We start from the raw sequence: 17,592 nt of genomic DNA on the forward strand, positions 1-17,592 counted from the left end.
TCACCCATTTTCAACCCACATTCAAAGACTGGACCTTGAAACTTACCACGCAAAACATGGCAGTTATTGTAGTAAAAAGGGGACATGTCTTATCGTTCCCCCAACTCTACTATGGTCTGACAGAGTTCACTAGGTGACACTGCCATGTGCATTTCTGTAACAGCCGTCAGAAAATCCCGGAAGATATATACAGCAATGAAGGGTCGGGAGCATTTCCACTGCTAGGAAGATTCGGGCCTTAATGTAATTTTATTCTCTAATTTAACATAACAAAACCCAAGTTTATTTTTTTAAATTATTTTATTGGGTATCATTGGCAAGGCCAGGATGTATTGCCCATTCCTTAATGTCCTTCAATTGAGTAACCTGCTAGGCCTAGTGGAAAAATTACCACTAGCTTATCTACCTATCATTCGAACACCAAATTATTACACTTGGCTTGATAAAAAGTCAAGTATGAGAATTAGGTGTAAAATGGCCATGATTAATTATTCTGTACACTGCTGCATTTGAAAAGCATGCAATTGCAAGACAGTAGGTGTATTGTCATCTCCAACAGGCAAAATTTGAAATATTATGCTCCACAATACAACTTAAGTACACAGGAGTGCAAAATAATAAATAATTACATCTCTCTTCCTTTAGATAATAAACAATAGAATTAAGTTAATATACCTGCTTAACTGGGTGTGGTCTTTGCAGTAAGAAGGTTGAGTTTTCAGATTCAGTTCAGCTTTGCACTGTGAATGCAATGTTCTGAAAACTTCTATAAGTACATCCTCCACGATTGCTGGCCCTAGAATGACAATATCAACTCTAAATTCTCAACTAATTATGAGAAGTATATTATTAGGGAGGAAACAATGTCAGTTGAAAAAATAGCTTACTGTACCATTCGCAGATGTAAAACAGCAGAAACTGTGGAATCATTAGAAGGTAACATACTTTTAACAACCAATGCAGTACATCAGACTACATAACTACAGTGCATTACCATATAGAAAATATTGGTTACACCATGTAGGGTAGAAGTTCAATGCACCAGTTCTAAGAAAGAAGGCATAGAAGAACAAGCTTCTTCTTCATAAGCATCCTTTTGTGATCGGCACTTGCACTAGTGTGCTGACAGCAATATATTTAGCTGCTTCAACAACTTCAAAATTTTAAGTTTATATATAGCATGGAAATGCACACAAATTTTAAAATTGCAAAACTTGCCAGACTTTGACGTCAGTTACTATTAAATAATAATGCAATAGTTGATCAAGAAATATGTAGTAACCTTCGCAAAACAGATTGGAAAGAAATCAGCTAGTCCAAACTTGTTGGACTGTTCGCCTTGGAACAGAGAAAGTTCATAGAAATTATAGAAACCCTACAGTGCAGAAGGAGGCCATTCGGCCCATCGAGTCTGCACCGACCACAATCCCACCCAGGCCCTACCCCCACATATTTTACCCACTAATCCCTCTAACCTACACATCCCAGGACTCTAAGGGGCAATTTTTTAACCTGGCCAATCAACCTAACCCGCACATCTTTGGACTGTGGGAGGAAACCGGAGCACCCGGAGGAAACCCACACAGACACGAGGAGAATGTGCAAACTCCACACAGACAGTGACCCGAACCGGGAATCGAACCCGGGACCCTGGAGCTGTGAAGCAGCAGTGCTAACCACTGTGCTACCGTGCCGTCCACCTGACCTAACAAAAGGCATGACCTAACAAAAACTTTCAAGATCACGAGAGGTTTTGATAGAACACAGAAAATTTAGTCTTCCTTGTAAGTGGAGCAGTTACTAGAAGTTTTAAACTACACATTTAAAAACATTGGCAAAAGATCTGAAGAAGAAATACTTTCACTCAAATTGTTGTTAGAATCTGGAGTGCTCCACCTGAAAAGATGTTAGAACTTGATTGCGTAAAACAATTCAACAGGAGTTTATGCAGGTACTTGAAGATGAGGAACTAGCAGGGTTTACAGACAAACAGTGGGGATGTGGACTTGCTCTTTCAAAAGAACTGGAAAACCCTTCAAACTGGCATTCATGCATCCGTTGCTATGTGTTGTGCAAGTTGTGCATGTTAAAATATATGAGGCACTTCATTAACATATTCATGCACAGGTGGTCAGTGCAGAATTGATGGGCCAAATGACCTCCTTATGCGCTGTAGGATTCTATGATATTCAAATTAGGCTCACGTGGTGCAAATTGGAGCTCAATTTAATTTGAAACTGCCACTGCATCAGTTTACTGGTACGCCAGAAATCTGGAAAAGGGAGTTAAGAGCTGTCAGCTCAAGAACAGCATTCCTTATTGGCCAGGAGAAGCTGGAGTCCTTCAGCCTCTACTCTGCTGATTGCCTTTCCCATTCCACTGTGCCCCCAGTCACCATGTGTGTGGAGATGCCAGTGTTGGACTGGGGTAAGCACAGTAAGAAGTCTTCTTACTGTACTTCCCCCAACTACCACCAGTCTTGCTCTTGCTCCCACCCCATACTTGTCCAACAATGCAATAGTTTTTCTGTCCATCATACTGTACCTAATTCTGGTTTGTCCAGAAGACTAATGAGAATGCGAAAAGGTTTCAGATCATGTAATGGTGTCCTTTCTTCTTCTCCACATCCTTTTCCTTGTAAAATTCCCACCATAGCCTAAGGAGAGGCAGTGAAAAGGAAGAGGAAGAAATAAAAATAATTGATTCAGCCAATATGGAAAAAAAATGCTGAATGCAGGTTTTCCTATAAAAGCTACAAACTGTGTAGTTAATGAGAACAGGTTAAAAACAATAGCTAAAGGAACAGTTGCAAGCCCGGTCTCAATTTGAAATGTAAACTTTAATATTCAATTCTGGGAAAATTAACTACTACAGATGCAGATTTATTTGCTTTAAGTTTCAACAGCCAAAACAATATTTAAGCAAAATTTTTATAACATCTTCAGGAATAATTATGGAGGTCAGGGATATGGGTCAAGTGCAGGAAAATGGGATTAGCCTGCCCTTAGTGGTAGTTATTGTCGGTGCAGGCTTGATGGGCCAAAGGGCCTTTTCTGCACTGTATGGATCTATGACTCTAGTGGTTTTTGAAGCACATTAACCCGACAGACTGTTATTTTGCAAGTTAACAGTTGACTATAAAACTAAAATTATTTTTGGGGGGGCTGACAACGTAATATTTATTGTCTACTCCTAGTTGCTGTGATTGCAACTACCTGTTCAGATTTCCTCAAAACACTTTGTTCACGCTCACCATGAGGATTCTATCGGTGGACTTCATATAATTCAAACTCAGGAACCTTGTGCCTGGAGTAATAAGTTAGTGTGCTTCAGACCTAATTACACTTATCCACTGAACTCTCGTAATCAATCAGAGCAAAAGCTAATATATGGTCACAGATGACACTTCAGTATAAATTACAGTTTACTATATGTGTTAAATGAGAGATGAATCACCAACATAGAAACATAGAAAAACTACAGCACAATACAGGCCCTTCAGCCCACAAAGTTGTGCCGAACATTCCCTACCTTAGCGATTACTAGGCTTACCTGTAACCCTCTATCTTACTAAGTTCCATGTACTTGTCTAAAAGTCTCTTAAAAAACCCTATCGAATCCGCCTCCACCACCGTTGCTGACAGCCCTTTGTTAAGAGTACTTTGTTAAGAGTACATAAGAGTACTTTTTAAATAAAATTGAAATTCAAGTACTTTATTTAATTTAAATGCAACTGACGGAGCTTCACTGGCATGATTCTGGTTCAATCAGGTGAAATCAGGACTATGGTGAAAAGCTGCTGCAAAGTCTCTCTCCTGGCAGCTTCTGATAACTTGGATTCAATGGAGGCCAACCACAATAAGCAAGACAGTTTGAAGATAATCCATTCTTTTTCAATAGCCTTATAAATTACATTCATTGATGCAATTACCCTAAGTGGTTGGAAAGTTGCCTGAAGAGTTATTTAACTGTTCAGAACTGAATAAATTCACCCTCCTGCAGACACAGAGGTCTGCACCCTCTGACACATAGACCAGAATTTTCCCATCTGCCAAGGGAATCGTAGTGGGCGGGGAGTGGGCCATGCAAAGGTCCGTTGACCTCAGGTGGGAATTTCCAGTTTTGGGGCAAGTACGGCTAGAAAATCCCACCCACACTCTCCACAGCTGACCTTACCAGCAGTCTTTTCTTGCTCACTTGCAAACTGTGAATCACTAGGTAAACAGCCCCCTCCCACCTCAAACCATCTGTATATCTGGACACACTGAAGTGCAAATATCTGTGCTGGTGCATGGTAAAGTCAAGTCTTGCAACAGTGTACACTCAGAAGGAATCAGTTCCTCTGAGGATTCACATCCAGGAGGTCCAACAACTGCTGCTATACAGGTGAAGACCCTAGATAAGAGAAAAATATGAACATTAATAAGGCAACTTCACCATTATGAAGACAAAGAACAAAGAACAATACAGCACAGGAACAGGCCCTTCGGCCCTCCAAGCCCGCGCCGCTCCCTGGTCCAAACTAGACCATTCTTTTGTATCCCTCCATTCCTACTCCGTTCATATGGCTGTCTAGATAAGTCTTAAATGTTCCCAGTGTGTCCGCCTCCACCACCTTGCCTGGCAGCGCATTCCAGGCCCCCACCACCCTCTGTGTAAAATATCATATTTCACTTCCTGGTAAAACAAAGTCAACATGATTGAGTGGTGTATGGCATGTGGGTCTCTGATACTTAATTTTGTCACCAGGTAGCTAACTCCAACAATCATGGGTGCGAAACATCACTGATCTTCTCATGAGTGAATGGTGACTGGGAAATTGTAAAAACATCAAAGTCAGTGGCCACAGTGAATGGATAAATGGGAATGTGAAAGAAGTGAACAGTGATTTGTGCAGTTGTAAAGTAAGTAGGTGGGAGGAGTGACATGACAAGTGACAAGACAGAGTGGGATGGCTGTGGGGCAGTGGTGGTGGTGGTTGGGGGAGTGGGGGAGGAGAAGGTCATGCACACAACAAGTAAAATGCAACTGTACTTGCCTTACCTGATTGGTTAGGTCATTAAAGTGCTTCCTGCACTGATGTAGAGAGCATGGCACTATGCTCCGACTGCTTATATCCTCAGCCATATCTAGCTGCAGCTTCTTTGTTACAGGAACACATTTCTTCCTCTTGTTGCTGGGGAGAAGTACCTCATTCCGATGCCTTACTGCACACAGAAGTGCCTTACTGCACACACAAGTGCATCAAGCAATGGATCATTAAATCAAGGAACAGCCCTCAATTGTGTTGAAACATCATCCTCTCTCAGTTCAACGTGCTAATTTCTCCAAACTCTTGTCCTTGGATTGGCATTGCGATTGTCTCATAGGTTTGTACCATGCCTGTTGTCGCACATATTTACCAAACCTAGACGTTTCAATCTAACTAGGTGGTAGGATTAAATTGGCACAGACTCTAGGTTCTTGCGGAATTCTGCCCCAACATCCCCCCTTCCCCAACCCCATTTCAAACACACCTCAGTTGTAATGTCTATTGTAATGTGGGGAAACACAACACCCAATTTGCACATAGCACGGTTCCACAAACAACTGTCAGATACATGGTCGGATAATGTGTTTTAGTGTTGTTAGCTTGGATATTGGGAGAAATCCTCTATTCTTTTTTGATTAGTGCTGTGTAAACCTTCACACAGTAAGAAGTCTCACAACACCAGGTTAAAGTCCAACAGGTTTATTTGGTAGCACAAGCCACTAGTTTTCGGAGCGCTGCCCCTTCATCAGGGGAGTGGGATTTCTAGTCACAAACAGAGCATATAAAGACACAAACTCAATTTACAAAATAATGGTTGGAATGCGAGTCTTTACAGGTAATCAAGTCTTAAAGGTACAGACAATGTGAGTGGAGAGAGGGTTAAGCACAGGTTAAAGAGATGTGTATTGTCTCCGGCCAGGACAGTTAGTCAGATTTTGCAAGCCCAGGCAAGTCGTGGGGGTTACAGATAGTGTGACATGAACCCAAGATCCCGGTTGAGGCCGTCCTCGTGTGCGGAACTTGGCCATCAGTCTCTGCTCAGTGACTCTGCGCTGTCGTGTGTCGTGAAGGCCGCCTTGGAAAGCTTACCCGAAGTTCAGAGGCCGAATGCCCGTGACGCTGAAGTGTTCCCCAACAGGAAGAGAACACTCCTTCCTAGTAACTGTCGAGCAATGTTCATTCATCCGTTGTCGTAGCGTCTGCATGGTCTCCCCAATGTAACATGCCTCGGGACATCCTTTTCTGCAGCGTATCAGGTAGACAACATTGGCCGAGTTGCAAGTGTATGTACCGTGTACCTGGTGGATGGTGTTCTCATGTGAGATGATGGCATTGCGTTGTGCTTGGGTGATGTTCAGGGCTGTCTTGTGAGTGCAGCTGATGAATCTGGCATTGACGCACCTCCTGACGGCTTGGGCATACATGTCAAATCGAGGGCAACAGCCTTCCGGAGGAGTCGAATTCGACTCTTTCCTCTTCGGTTGCTGCACTGCGGATCTCTCTGTCGGCTGTTCCGGTTCATTGGCTGTCTCATTGTGTTCGCTGTTGGCCTCTTGGGGTTTGTGGAAGAACTCCCACAGCCTCATTCACCTGATGAATTCCTGTGTCTGCTGCGAGACTGATGGGGTCTATTTTCGTGGTGGGGCAGAAATTGAGCCCTCGGCTGAGAACTTCGATTTCATCTGGTTGAAGTGTGTAGTCCGACAAGTTGACAAAGGACTTCCCTGCAGTGGTACTGTTTTCTACTGTGGTACCGGGAGAGGCTTGGTTTCTGCTGGTGGTGATGCCGAGTTTCTCAAGTTTCCTGTTCTTGGTGTGCGTGTAGATGGCGTAGTTGCTTTGTCTCGTCTGCTTGGCAGAGGTTCGCAGCTGGTCTGCGTCCTGAGCGCAAGTAGAGAATATGGACTCTACCTTGGTTTCCAGGGTGCGGCATTTGCTGTAGAGCTGGTGTATGAGGTGGTTGAATGTAAGAGGTGTGATGGCAAAGTCTCTCAGCGTAGTGTGTTATAGGTTGACCTGAGTGGGTTCGTGATCTGTGGTCCTTTCGGTATCTTGTCTGCTTTCTTGCATCTCTGTAGAAACTTGATGTCTGTGTCGATATGCACGATCTTCTTGGAGATCCTCTCCACTTGGAATCAGCAGTTTGCGGTGTCGATGGTAGCCATGATGTGGAGATGCCAGCATTGGACTGGGGTAAACACAGTAAGAAGTCTCACAACACCGTAAGAAGTCTCACAACACCAGGTTAAAGTCCAACAGGTTTATTTGGTAGCACAAGCCACTAGCTTTCGGAGCGCTGCCCCTTCATCAGGTGAGTGGGAGTTCTATTCACAAACAGGGCATATAAAGACACAAACTCAATTTACAAAATAATGGTCGGAATGCGAGTCTTTTCAGGTAATCAAGTCTTAAAGGTACAGCGTGTTCACTATGTGTTCAATGTGAGTGTTCAACCATTATTTTGTAAATTGAGTTTGTGTCTTTATATGCCCTGTTTGAGAGTAGAACTCCGACTCACCTGATGAAGGGGCAGCGCTCCAAAAGCTAGTAGATTGTGCTACCAAATAAACCTGTTGGACTTTAACCTGGTGTTGTGAAACTTCTTAGTGTTTACCCCAGTCCAACACTGGCATCTCCACATCATAAACCTTCACACACATACCTAAGAAATGAGACATTGATTTGATATCTGAACCAAAAGACAGCACCAGGAAGTGTTAAACGTGATGATGCGCACATGTTTCTGCAGTAAGATCTAGGATAAGATTGCAAATATTACCTAGATCCTTAATCCTTTTCTATGCCTTGCTATTCACACCTGGCCTTTAACCTTTTCTTGATTTCCCATTTCTACATGTATTTACTTTGCTTCTGTTTTCTATCATCACCCACCACCCTCATTCTCCACATATTTATCATAGGCTTTTCTTTAATGCCATTTTTGTTCTCATCTCTATTCATGGAAGCTTATGCTTTAATGCAACCCCTCGACTTCCAGTAGATGGTTCTTTCAAATCTGCACTTTATTTAAACCTTTCTTACTTCTGGTCTACTATGAAACCATTAATTCCCAATTGAACACCTTGATCTTTGACAAATCCTTTTCCCATCCAATTTCAACATGAACCTTGTTAAATTTTGGTCATTACTTTCTAAATGTTCACTTATCTTTAGGTTGCTAATTTGTTCTGCACGTTTAATCATAGCTGGATCATTCCTTGTTGAACATGCTTCCAAGAATGCTACATTTTAACCACAAACATTTGAATGACCCCAAGTTACCTTTACCAGATAAAGTCAACCAGTTACAAATCTTAATGTAGAAAACTACAGAGTGACAAGAATCTACAAAGATTGGAATAACTAGTGTACCTGAATCAGGAGATTCTTGGAAAAGGTATTAAAATAATAGATTGCATGTTCCTCGGGATTGCTGTGCCTGGTGCTTCTGGGGCCTATGACACAACCATTGTTATCGAATCCTAAATAAATTGAAGAACAGGGATTTGAACATGCACTCAAACAAAATCTGTATTTAGTTGGCTATTATTGCACTTAACTATTTTGAAAAATTTTTTTTTTTACTTACCAAATGATAATCCATTTAAAGAAAGCAAAAGAGAAGTCACAAATATTTTGTTAATCAATAATAATCTATTTTACACAAATTTTGGCTTCTTCCAGATCAAAATAACATCGACACTCACTGTATGTTTTCAGTCTTTGACCATGGCTCAATTGGTAGCACATTTGCCTTGAATGGGTTCAAGTCCCACCCCAGGACTTCAGCACAAAAATCAAGACTGAGGGAGCACTGTACTGAAGATGTGCTCCACTGTCAGAGGAGCCATCTTCCAAATGGAACTTCTGGTCTTCAGGTGGACATAAAAGATCTCATTACACTATTTTTTAGAACTGCAGTCTCCTGGACAATATTTATCTCTCAAGCAACATTACAAGCAAAGTAGATTATCTGGGTGATTATCCAATTGCTGTTTTTGGGAGCTGCTACGTTTCCTACATCACAACAGTAAAGTACTTCATTGTATGCAAGGCACATTGAGATATCTGGAGGTCGTGAGAGGAACTATGCAAATCTTTCAATATATAAAAAAATTAAATATAATATGGGCACTCAATGGTTATTAAAAAGTGAGAAACTTTCAGCCTGAATGCAAGATATAACCACTGCAACAAGTTTAAAAAGAATAAGGTGGCTAACTAACATGGAGACAAGACAGTAAACATTAATTATTTAAATTTACCACTCTTCTGTGGTAAAACATTCATTATCTTTATAGGCATTAAAATAAATTGCTAAAAGCAGTTGTGCATATTATACAATTAACATCTATTTCAGGTAGTCGCAAATTGGGTTCCAGCCTCCCAGAGATTCCACAGTATGCCCTGTTGAGCTATACAAATTTGAGTTTTGTGCTGTTTCCAGCTCATCCAATCCGAGGCTAGCTTCTCTAGTTGAGAGCCTAATTGGAGAACAACACAAATACTAGATCTGGGAGTGGACATTAGACAAAAATTAGGTTGCTGCCACTGTTTAAGTAACTGACTGACCAGAACCAGGGGTGTCACAGAAGGTTTGGATCAAGGTAACAATTGGTGGATCCACACCATCAAGACCATTACAAGCAGAGGTGAAGAGGTTCTGGATAAGTGTGCCATTTTGTTGAAGATTGCACCCATGGAACTCAGGTTGAAGGTGTGTTGCTGTCTGATGAGAGTTGGTGGCTAAATCTGTGAAGGAATGGAACTGGAATTCTACCCGAGGAAGATCAGAGTTTTGAAGGATTTTAACATTAAAGGCCACATAAAGAACAAAGAACAAAGAAAATTACAGCACAGGAACAGGCCCTTCAGCCCTGCAAGCCTGCACCGACCATGCTGCCCGACTTAACTAAAACCCCCTACCCTTCCGGGGACCATATCCCTCTATTCCCATCCTAGTCATGTATTTGTCAAGACGCCCCTTAAAAGTCACTACCACATCCGCTTCCACTACCTCCCCTGGCAACGAGTTCCAGGCACCCACCACTCTCTGTGTAAAATATCTGCCTCGTACATCTCCTTTAAACCTTGCCCCTCGCACCTTAAACCTATGTCCCCTAGTAATTGACTCTTCCACCCTGGGAAAAAGCTTCTGACTCTCCACTCTGTCCATGCCTCTCAGTCTTGTAGACTTCTATCAGTCTCCCCTCCACCTCCGTCGCTCCAGTGAGAACAAACCAATTTTCTCCAACCTCTCCTCATAGCTAATGCCCTCCATACCAGGCAACATCCTGGTAAATCTTTTCTATACCCTCTCCAAAGCCTCCACATCCTTCTGGTAGTGTGGCAACCCGAATTGAAGACTATATTCCAAGTGCGGCCTAACTAAGGTTCTATAAAGCTGCAACATGACTTGCCAATTTTTAAACTCAATACCCCGGCCGATGAAGGCGAGCATGCCGTATGCCTTCTTGATTATCTTCTCCACCTGCATTGCCACTTTCAGTGACCTGTGTACCTGTATTGTCTATCAATACTCTTCAGGGTTCTGCCATTTACTGTATATTTCCTATCTGTATTAGACCTTCCAAAATGCATTACCTCACAGTTGTTCGGATTAAACTCCATCTGCCATCTCTCCGCCCAAGTCTCCAACTAATCTACATCCTGCTATATCCTCTGATGGTCCTCATCGCTATCTGGCCGCAAACTTACTAATCAATCTAGTTACATTTTCCTCCAAATCATTTATATATATATATTACAAACAGCAAAGGTCCCAGTACTGATCCCTGAGGAACACCATTTGTCATGATGTGGAGATGCCGGCGTTGGACTGGGGTAAACACAGTAAGAAGTTTAACAACACCAGGTTAAAGTCCAACAGGTTTATTTGGTAGCAAAAGCCACACAAGCTTTCGGAGCTCCAAGCCCCTTCTTCAGGTGAGTGGGAATTCTGTTCACAAACAGAGCATATAAAGACACAAACTCAATTTACATGAATAATGGTTGGAATGCGAATACTTACAACTAATTAAGTCTTTAAGAAACAAAACAACGTGATTGGAGAGAGCATCAAGACAGGCTAAAAAGATGTGTATTGTCTCCAGACAAGACAGCCAGTGAAACTCTGCAGGCCCAGGCAACTGTGGGGGTTACAAATAGTGTGACATGAACCCAATATCCCGGTCGAGGCCGTCCTCGTGTGTGCGGAACTTGGCTATCAGTTTCTGCTCAGCGACTCTGCGCCGTCGTGTGTCGCGAAGGCCGCCTTGGAGAACGCTTACCCGAATATCAGAGGCCGAATGCCCGTGACCGCTGAAGTGCTCCCCAACAGGAAGAGAACAGTCTTGCCTGGTGATTGTCGAGCGGTGTTCATTCATCCGTTGTCGCAGCGTCTGCATAGTTTCCCCAATGTACCATGCCTCGGGACATCCTTTCTTGCAGCGTATCAGGTAGACAACGTTGGCCGAGTTGCAAGAGTATGTACCGTGTACCTGGTGGATGGTGTTCTCACGTGAGATGATGGCACCTGTGTCGATGATCCGGCACGTCTTGCAGAGGTTGCTGTGGCAGGGTTGTGTGGTGTCATGGTCACTGTTCTCCTGAAGGCTGGGTAGTTTGCTGCGGACAATGGTCTGTTTGAGGTTGTGCGGTTGTTTGAAGGCAAGAAGTGGGGGTGTGGGGATGGCTTTGGCGAGATGTTCGTCTTCATCAATGACATGTTGAAGGCTCCGGAGGAGATGCCGTAGCTTCTCCGCTCCGGGGAAGTACTGGACAACGAAGGGTACTCTGTCCACTGTGTCCCGTGTTTGTCTTCTGAGGAGGTCGGTGCAGTTTTTCGCTGTGGCGCGTTGGAACTGTTGATCAATGAGTCGAGCGCCATATCCTGTTCTTATGAGGGCATCTTTCAGCGTCTGGAGGTGTCTGTTGCGATCCTCCTCATCCGAGCAGATCCTGTGTATACGGAGGGCTTGTCCGTAGGGGATGGCTTCTTTAACGTGTTTAGGGTGGAAGCTGGAGAAGTGGAGCATCGTGAGGTTATCTGTGGGCTTGCGGTACAGTGAGGTGCTGAGGTGACTGTCCTTAATGGAGATGCGTGTCCAAGAATGCAACCGATTCCGGAGAGTAGTCTATGGTGAGTCTGATGGTGGGATGGAACTTGTTGATGTCATCATAGAGTTGTTTCAGTGATTGTTCACCATGAGTCCAAAGGAAGAAAATGTCATCGATGTATCTAGTGTATAGCATCGGTTGAAGGTCCCGTGCGGTGAAGAAGTCTTGTTCGAACCTGTGCATGAAGATGTTGGCATATTGAGGTGCGAATTTGGTCCCCATGGCTGTTCCGTGTGTCTGGATAAAGAACTGGTTGTTGAAGGTGAAGGTATTGTGGTCCAGGATGAAGCGGATGAGATGTAAAATTGCATCTGGAAACTGGCAGTTGTTGGCGCTGAGCACTGAGGCCGTTGCAGCAATGCCATCGTCATGGGGGATGCTGGTGTAGAGTGCCGAGACATCCATTGTGACGAGGAGCGCTCCTGGTTCAACTGCTCCATGTGTGCCGAGTTTCTGTAGGAAGTCCGTCGTGTCGCGACAAAAGCTGGGGATTCTTTGTACAATGGGTTTCAGGATGCCCTCAACATAGCCGGAGATGTTCTCACACAGGGTCCCATTGCCCGATACGATGGGACGGCCAGGTGTGTTTGCCTTGTGTATCTTCGGGAGGCAGTAGAGATCTTCAACGCGGGGAGTACGTGGGATGAGAGCACGGAGGGTGTTCTGAAGGTCCAGATCAAAGGTCTTGATCAGAGTGTTGAGTTGACGGGTGTGTTCTTTGGTCGGATCTGCAGGTAACTGTCTGTAGTGTTCCTCGTTGTTTAGTTGTCGGTACACTTCTTTGCAGTAATCCGTTCTGTTCAGTATGACGATGGCCCCTCCTTTGTCTGCTGGTTTGATGACAATGTTGCGGTTGGTCTTGAGAGTGTGGATGTGCTTGGGTGATGTTCGGGGCTGTCTTGTGAGTGCGGCTGATGAATTTGGTGTTGACGCACCTCCTGACGGCTTGGGCATACATGTCAAGTCGAGGGCAGCGGCCTTCCGGAGGAGTCCAATTCGACTCTTTCCTCTTCGGATGCACTGCGGATCCCGGCCTCAACCGGGATATTGGGTTCATGTCACACTATTTGTAACCCCCACAGTTGCCTGGGCCTGCAGAGTTTCACTGGCTGTCTTGTCTGGAGACAATACACATCTTTTTAGCCTGTCTTGATGCTCTCTCCAATCACGTTGTTTTGTTTCTTAAAGACTTGATTAGTTGTAAGTATTCGCATTCCAACCATTATTCATGTAAATTGAGTTTGTGTCTTTATATGCTCTGTTTGTGAACAGAATTCCCACTCACCTGAAGAAGGGACTAGGAGCTCCGAAAGCTTGTGTGGCTTTTGCTACCAAATAAACCTGTTGGACTTTAACCTGGTGTTGTTAAACTTCTTACTGTGAACACCATTTGTCACAGCCCTCCATTCAGAAACGCACCCTTCCGCTGCTACCCTCTGTCTTCTTTGACTGAGCCAGTTTTGTATCCACCTTGCCAGCTCACCTCTGATCCCATGCAACTTCACCTTCTGCACCAGTCTGCCATGAGGGACCTTGTCAAAGACCAAACCATAGAAACCCTACAGTACAGAAAGAGGCCATTCGGCCCATCGAGTCTGCACCGACCACAATCCCACCCAGGCCCTACTCCCATATCCCTACATATTTACCCACTAATCCCTCTAACCTATGCATCTCAGGACACTAAGGGCAATTTTTAGCATGGCCAATCAACCTAACCTGCACATCTTTGGACTGTGGGAGGAAACCGGAGCACCCGGAGGAAACCCACGCAGACACGAGGAGAATGTGCAAACTCCACACAGTGACCCAAGCCAGGAATCAAACCCAGGTCCCTGGAGCTGTGAAGCAGCAGTGCTAACCACTGTGCTACCGTGCCACCCTTACTGAAGACCTTACTGAAGTCCATGTAGACAGCATCCACTGCCCTGACGAAGGAGCAGCGAGCGCTCCGAAAGCTAGTGGCTTTTGCTACCAAATAAACCTGTTGGACTTTAACCTGGTGTTGTGAGACTTCTTACTGTGTGACCTCGCCTGCCGCCTGCGAGGATACAAAGATTTCTCTCAAGGCCCCAGCAATTTCCTCCCTTGCCTCTTTCAGTATTGTGCTGTGTATACTGCCTGATAAACCTGAGAACTATCTTTGTTGTATCTGCTATTTAATGCATAACTTATAATATATTATTTGTGATTTGCCTGTTAATTCATTTTTAATTGATGATTTTGGTTTGATTGTTACAATTATAAAAAAAATGAAATTTTATCCACTGGTTTTCGTTGGGATCATATCAGTAAATTTGGTCCATTGGACTTGTTGACTTGTTGAACTTCATGGGGATCATAACAATGGCACCTTTAGCATGATTAAATGTCTCAAGGCACTTCACAGGATCTTTATACAATAAAATATCACAATGAGCCACATTGATTATCAAAAGTTTTATGAGAGGTAGGTTTTAAGGAGCTTCTTGAAGGAGAAAGCATGGTAGAGAAGTGGCGAGGTATATGGACAGAATTCCAGACCTAAGGGCCTAGATAACTGAAAGCGTGACCACCAATGGCAGAGTGATTAAAATTTGGGATGCCCAATCGGCCAGAATTAGAGGAACGCAAATATCCTGGGAAGATGTGGTGCTGGAGGAGAGTAGAGAGATTGGGACGAGTGAGCCCATGGATGGATTTGAAGAAAAGTATCAGGGTTTGAAAGTTTGAGGTATTGCTTAAGCAAAAGCCACGGTAAGCAGCAAAACAGGATTTGGTACCAGTTAGGAAGCGGGAGCAAAATTTAAGATTACGTCAAATTGCAAGGGATAGAATGTGGGAGGCTGGCCAGGAGTACTGGAATAGTCAATATAGAAGTAACAGAGGCAGATGATGAGCTGGAGGTGTCAGGTGGTTATTGAGGTTGAAATAAGTGGTCTCGATGTTCGTACAAATATCTTGTCAGAAGCTCATGGAGTTCAAATATAATAACAAGGTTGTGAAAATCTGGTTCAGCCTCAAACAGGTACCAGGGAGAGGGATGGAGTCTTGGGTTGGCAACAAAATTTGTGGCACACTCCAAAATTTGGTTCTGGTCTTCCAAAAAATTGAAGATATCTTGTAGTGGGTGTCATACAAGCAGTCCTACAATTTGGACTCAGGTAGAGCTGGGTGCCATTGCTTTGACAAAGGGTCATCCGGACTCGAAATGTCGGCTCTTTTCTCTCCTTACAGATGCTGCCAGACCTGCTGAGATTTTCCAGCATTTTCTCTTTTGCCATTAGTATACATGTGTTTTCAGATGATGCTGCCAAGCGGTTTAGATAAGAAATAGAAAGGAGCCAAGGATAGGTCCTCAGGGAAACAACAGAGATAAGTATGCGAGAGACACCGTTATAACGTTGTCTTCACAAATAGGCTATAGTCCACATAATATATTGAAACTTCTGTGTGTTGGATATCTGAGTGCAGTCATTTTCTGAACAGAGTTGTAGACATCTTTTAGCTAAGTTCATAGGTAACATTCTAACACTGATCAGAGGCAGGAACTGAGGAAATCTTGCTCAAGTTAATTAGCTACTATACATACCATTCAAAAACCTTAGCATTGTGTACGACAAACATTCCACTTACTTAAGAGGTATATGCTGTTTTGTACAATGTATTCCAGATATGCATTTGCTACATTTAGGCAAACAAACTGCATTATCATAGACCTTGTAATTCAACATTAATGGCATAGTCCAAAAGAGTGTGCAGAGACAAAGTGATCTGAGAGCGAATGTTTATCGATCTTTGAAGGTGACAGGGCATATTAAAAGAGTGGTTAGCAAAGCATATAGGATTTTTGAGTTTCATTCAGTACAAAACCAGGGACGTTACGATGAACATTTATAAAGATCTGGTTAGGCCACAACTATCGCACCCAATTCTGGTCCCCACACTTTAGGAAGATCCTCAAGAGGGTGCAGAGGAAATTTACCGGAATAATTCCAGGGATAGGGGGAATTTTAATTGCAAGGTTAGATTTGATAGCTGGGGTTATTCTCCTTGGAACGAAGAAGATTGAAGAGAGAATTGATAGATGTGTGGAAAAGGTATGCTTAATTAAGGTAGATAAGGAAATACTGTTCCCATTAGCTGATAGTACAATAACTAGGGAATACAAATTTAAGGTTTGAGAAAGAGATGCAGGGTCATTGGAGGAACTTTTTTTATGCAGCAAATTAACCTGGAACTCTGCCTACAAGGGTGGATTCAGAAACAATCAATAATTTTGAAAGGAAATTGGATGGCCACTTGAAGAAAATAAACCTGTAGGGGTTACTGAGAATGAGCGGAGGAGAGAAGGACTGACTGGATTGTTCCGTGGGGAGTCAGCATGGACTCAATGAGTTGAATGGCCTGCTGCAGTGTCATAAAAGGCGAAACTATCATAGAGTGCTTTCAGACAAACAATGGATTATTCGAGTAATGAAATATTCCTTGAACTACAAACTTTTCCCTCAATAAGCATTATATCTCTATATGCATTTAAACCAGCATGTGAGCTAAATGTATTTGCCATTTTAAGTATGTGCATATTAGAATGATCCTAACTCACCAAGAAGCCATGCATAAAGTCTACGGTTGAGAGACATATCTCGCCGGAGTACTACATGTAAAGCTGCAGACAGAATCTGTATCATGTCTGGGCGAGTGACCTAAAAAGACAAATGAGAAGAAAAAACATTTCCATTAAACCTGGAAGGGATATTTGATGCTGCAAGATGTCTGTGGCTTTCCCAGACCTAGCTTCAAATTCAAGGGGCTCAAAAGATATTGTTTTCTATCCATGTTGCTATCTTTACAGATGTCCCTCTCCTACTAATTGACTCTCATGATCTTGGCTGCGTGTTCAAGCCTGAGCACTTGATCTAGGATAACACTCTGCTGAAAAACTGGAAATTAGAATTTTTGGAGGTTCTGTGCTTCAGATGATACATTAAACTAGCCCTCTTTGCCAGCTCAGGTAAATATTAAAGATCTGATGACACTATTCTTGTCAAAAAATCTTTCCTCAGCCTTAACAAGCAAATCTAATGATTATGGAGTCTAATTGTTGTTTGTGGGACTTTGCCAATTGCAAAATAACTCACTATGACCTTCAAAACACTGACTGCATTTCAAAGTTTAAGAAACTCAAAATCCAAACTATTACATGGAATTATATAGTATATGGCACAGAAAGAGGCCATTCAACCAACTGGTCTCTGCTACACATGAGTTTCCTCTTGCCCATCTGCATTCAAACATATTCTATTCTTTTCTTCCTCTTGCATTTATCTAACTTCCTATTAAATGAATCAAAGCGATTTACTTAGACCACTCCTTGTGGTAGCTTGTTGCACGTTCTTAACCCTCTTTGGGGAAATAAATTTCTACTGAATTCCCTATTGAATTGTTAGTGGCTATCTTGT

The 17,592-nt window shown here is 43.1% G+C and overlaps 1 protein-coding gene across 8 annotated transcripts in view; it reads right to left on the reverse strand.

Moving 5' to 3' along the window:
* Positions 1–17,592, reverse strand: part of dop1a (DOP1 leucine zipper like protein A) — a 352,103-nt gene that overhangs the window by 234,507 nt on the left and 100,004 nt on the right. For all 8 annotated transcript variants that reach the window (XR_013499663.1, XR_013499664.1, XM_078230041.1 and 5 more), the window contains 4 exons: positions 16,737–16,836; positions 8,405–8,514; positions 2,545–2,656; positions 676–796 (listed from right to left, as the gene is read on the reverse strand). Coding sequence is in view for 6 of the 8 variants with exons in the window: in XM_078230041.1 (XP_078086167.1) it covers positions 676–796; positions 2,545–2,656; positions 8,405–8,514; positions 16,737–16,836 (443 nt within the window). In the remaining 2 variants the exon portion in view is untranslated. The remainder of the gene's footprint in view (positions 1–675; positions 797–2,544; positions 2,657–8,404; positions 8,515–16,736; positions 16,837–17,592) is intronic.

Source organism: Mustelus asterias, chromosome 15 (genome assembly GCF_964213995.1).
Source record: "Mustelus asterias chromosome 15, sMusAst1.hap1.1, whole genome shotgun sequence".
Taxonomy (NCBI): domain Eukaryota; kingdom Metazoa; phylum Chordata; class Chondrichthyes; order Carcharhiniformes; family Triakidae; genus Mustelus; species Mustelus asterias.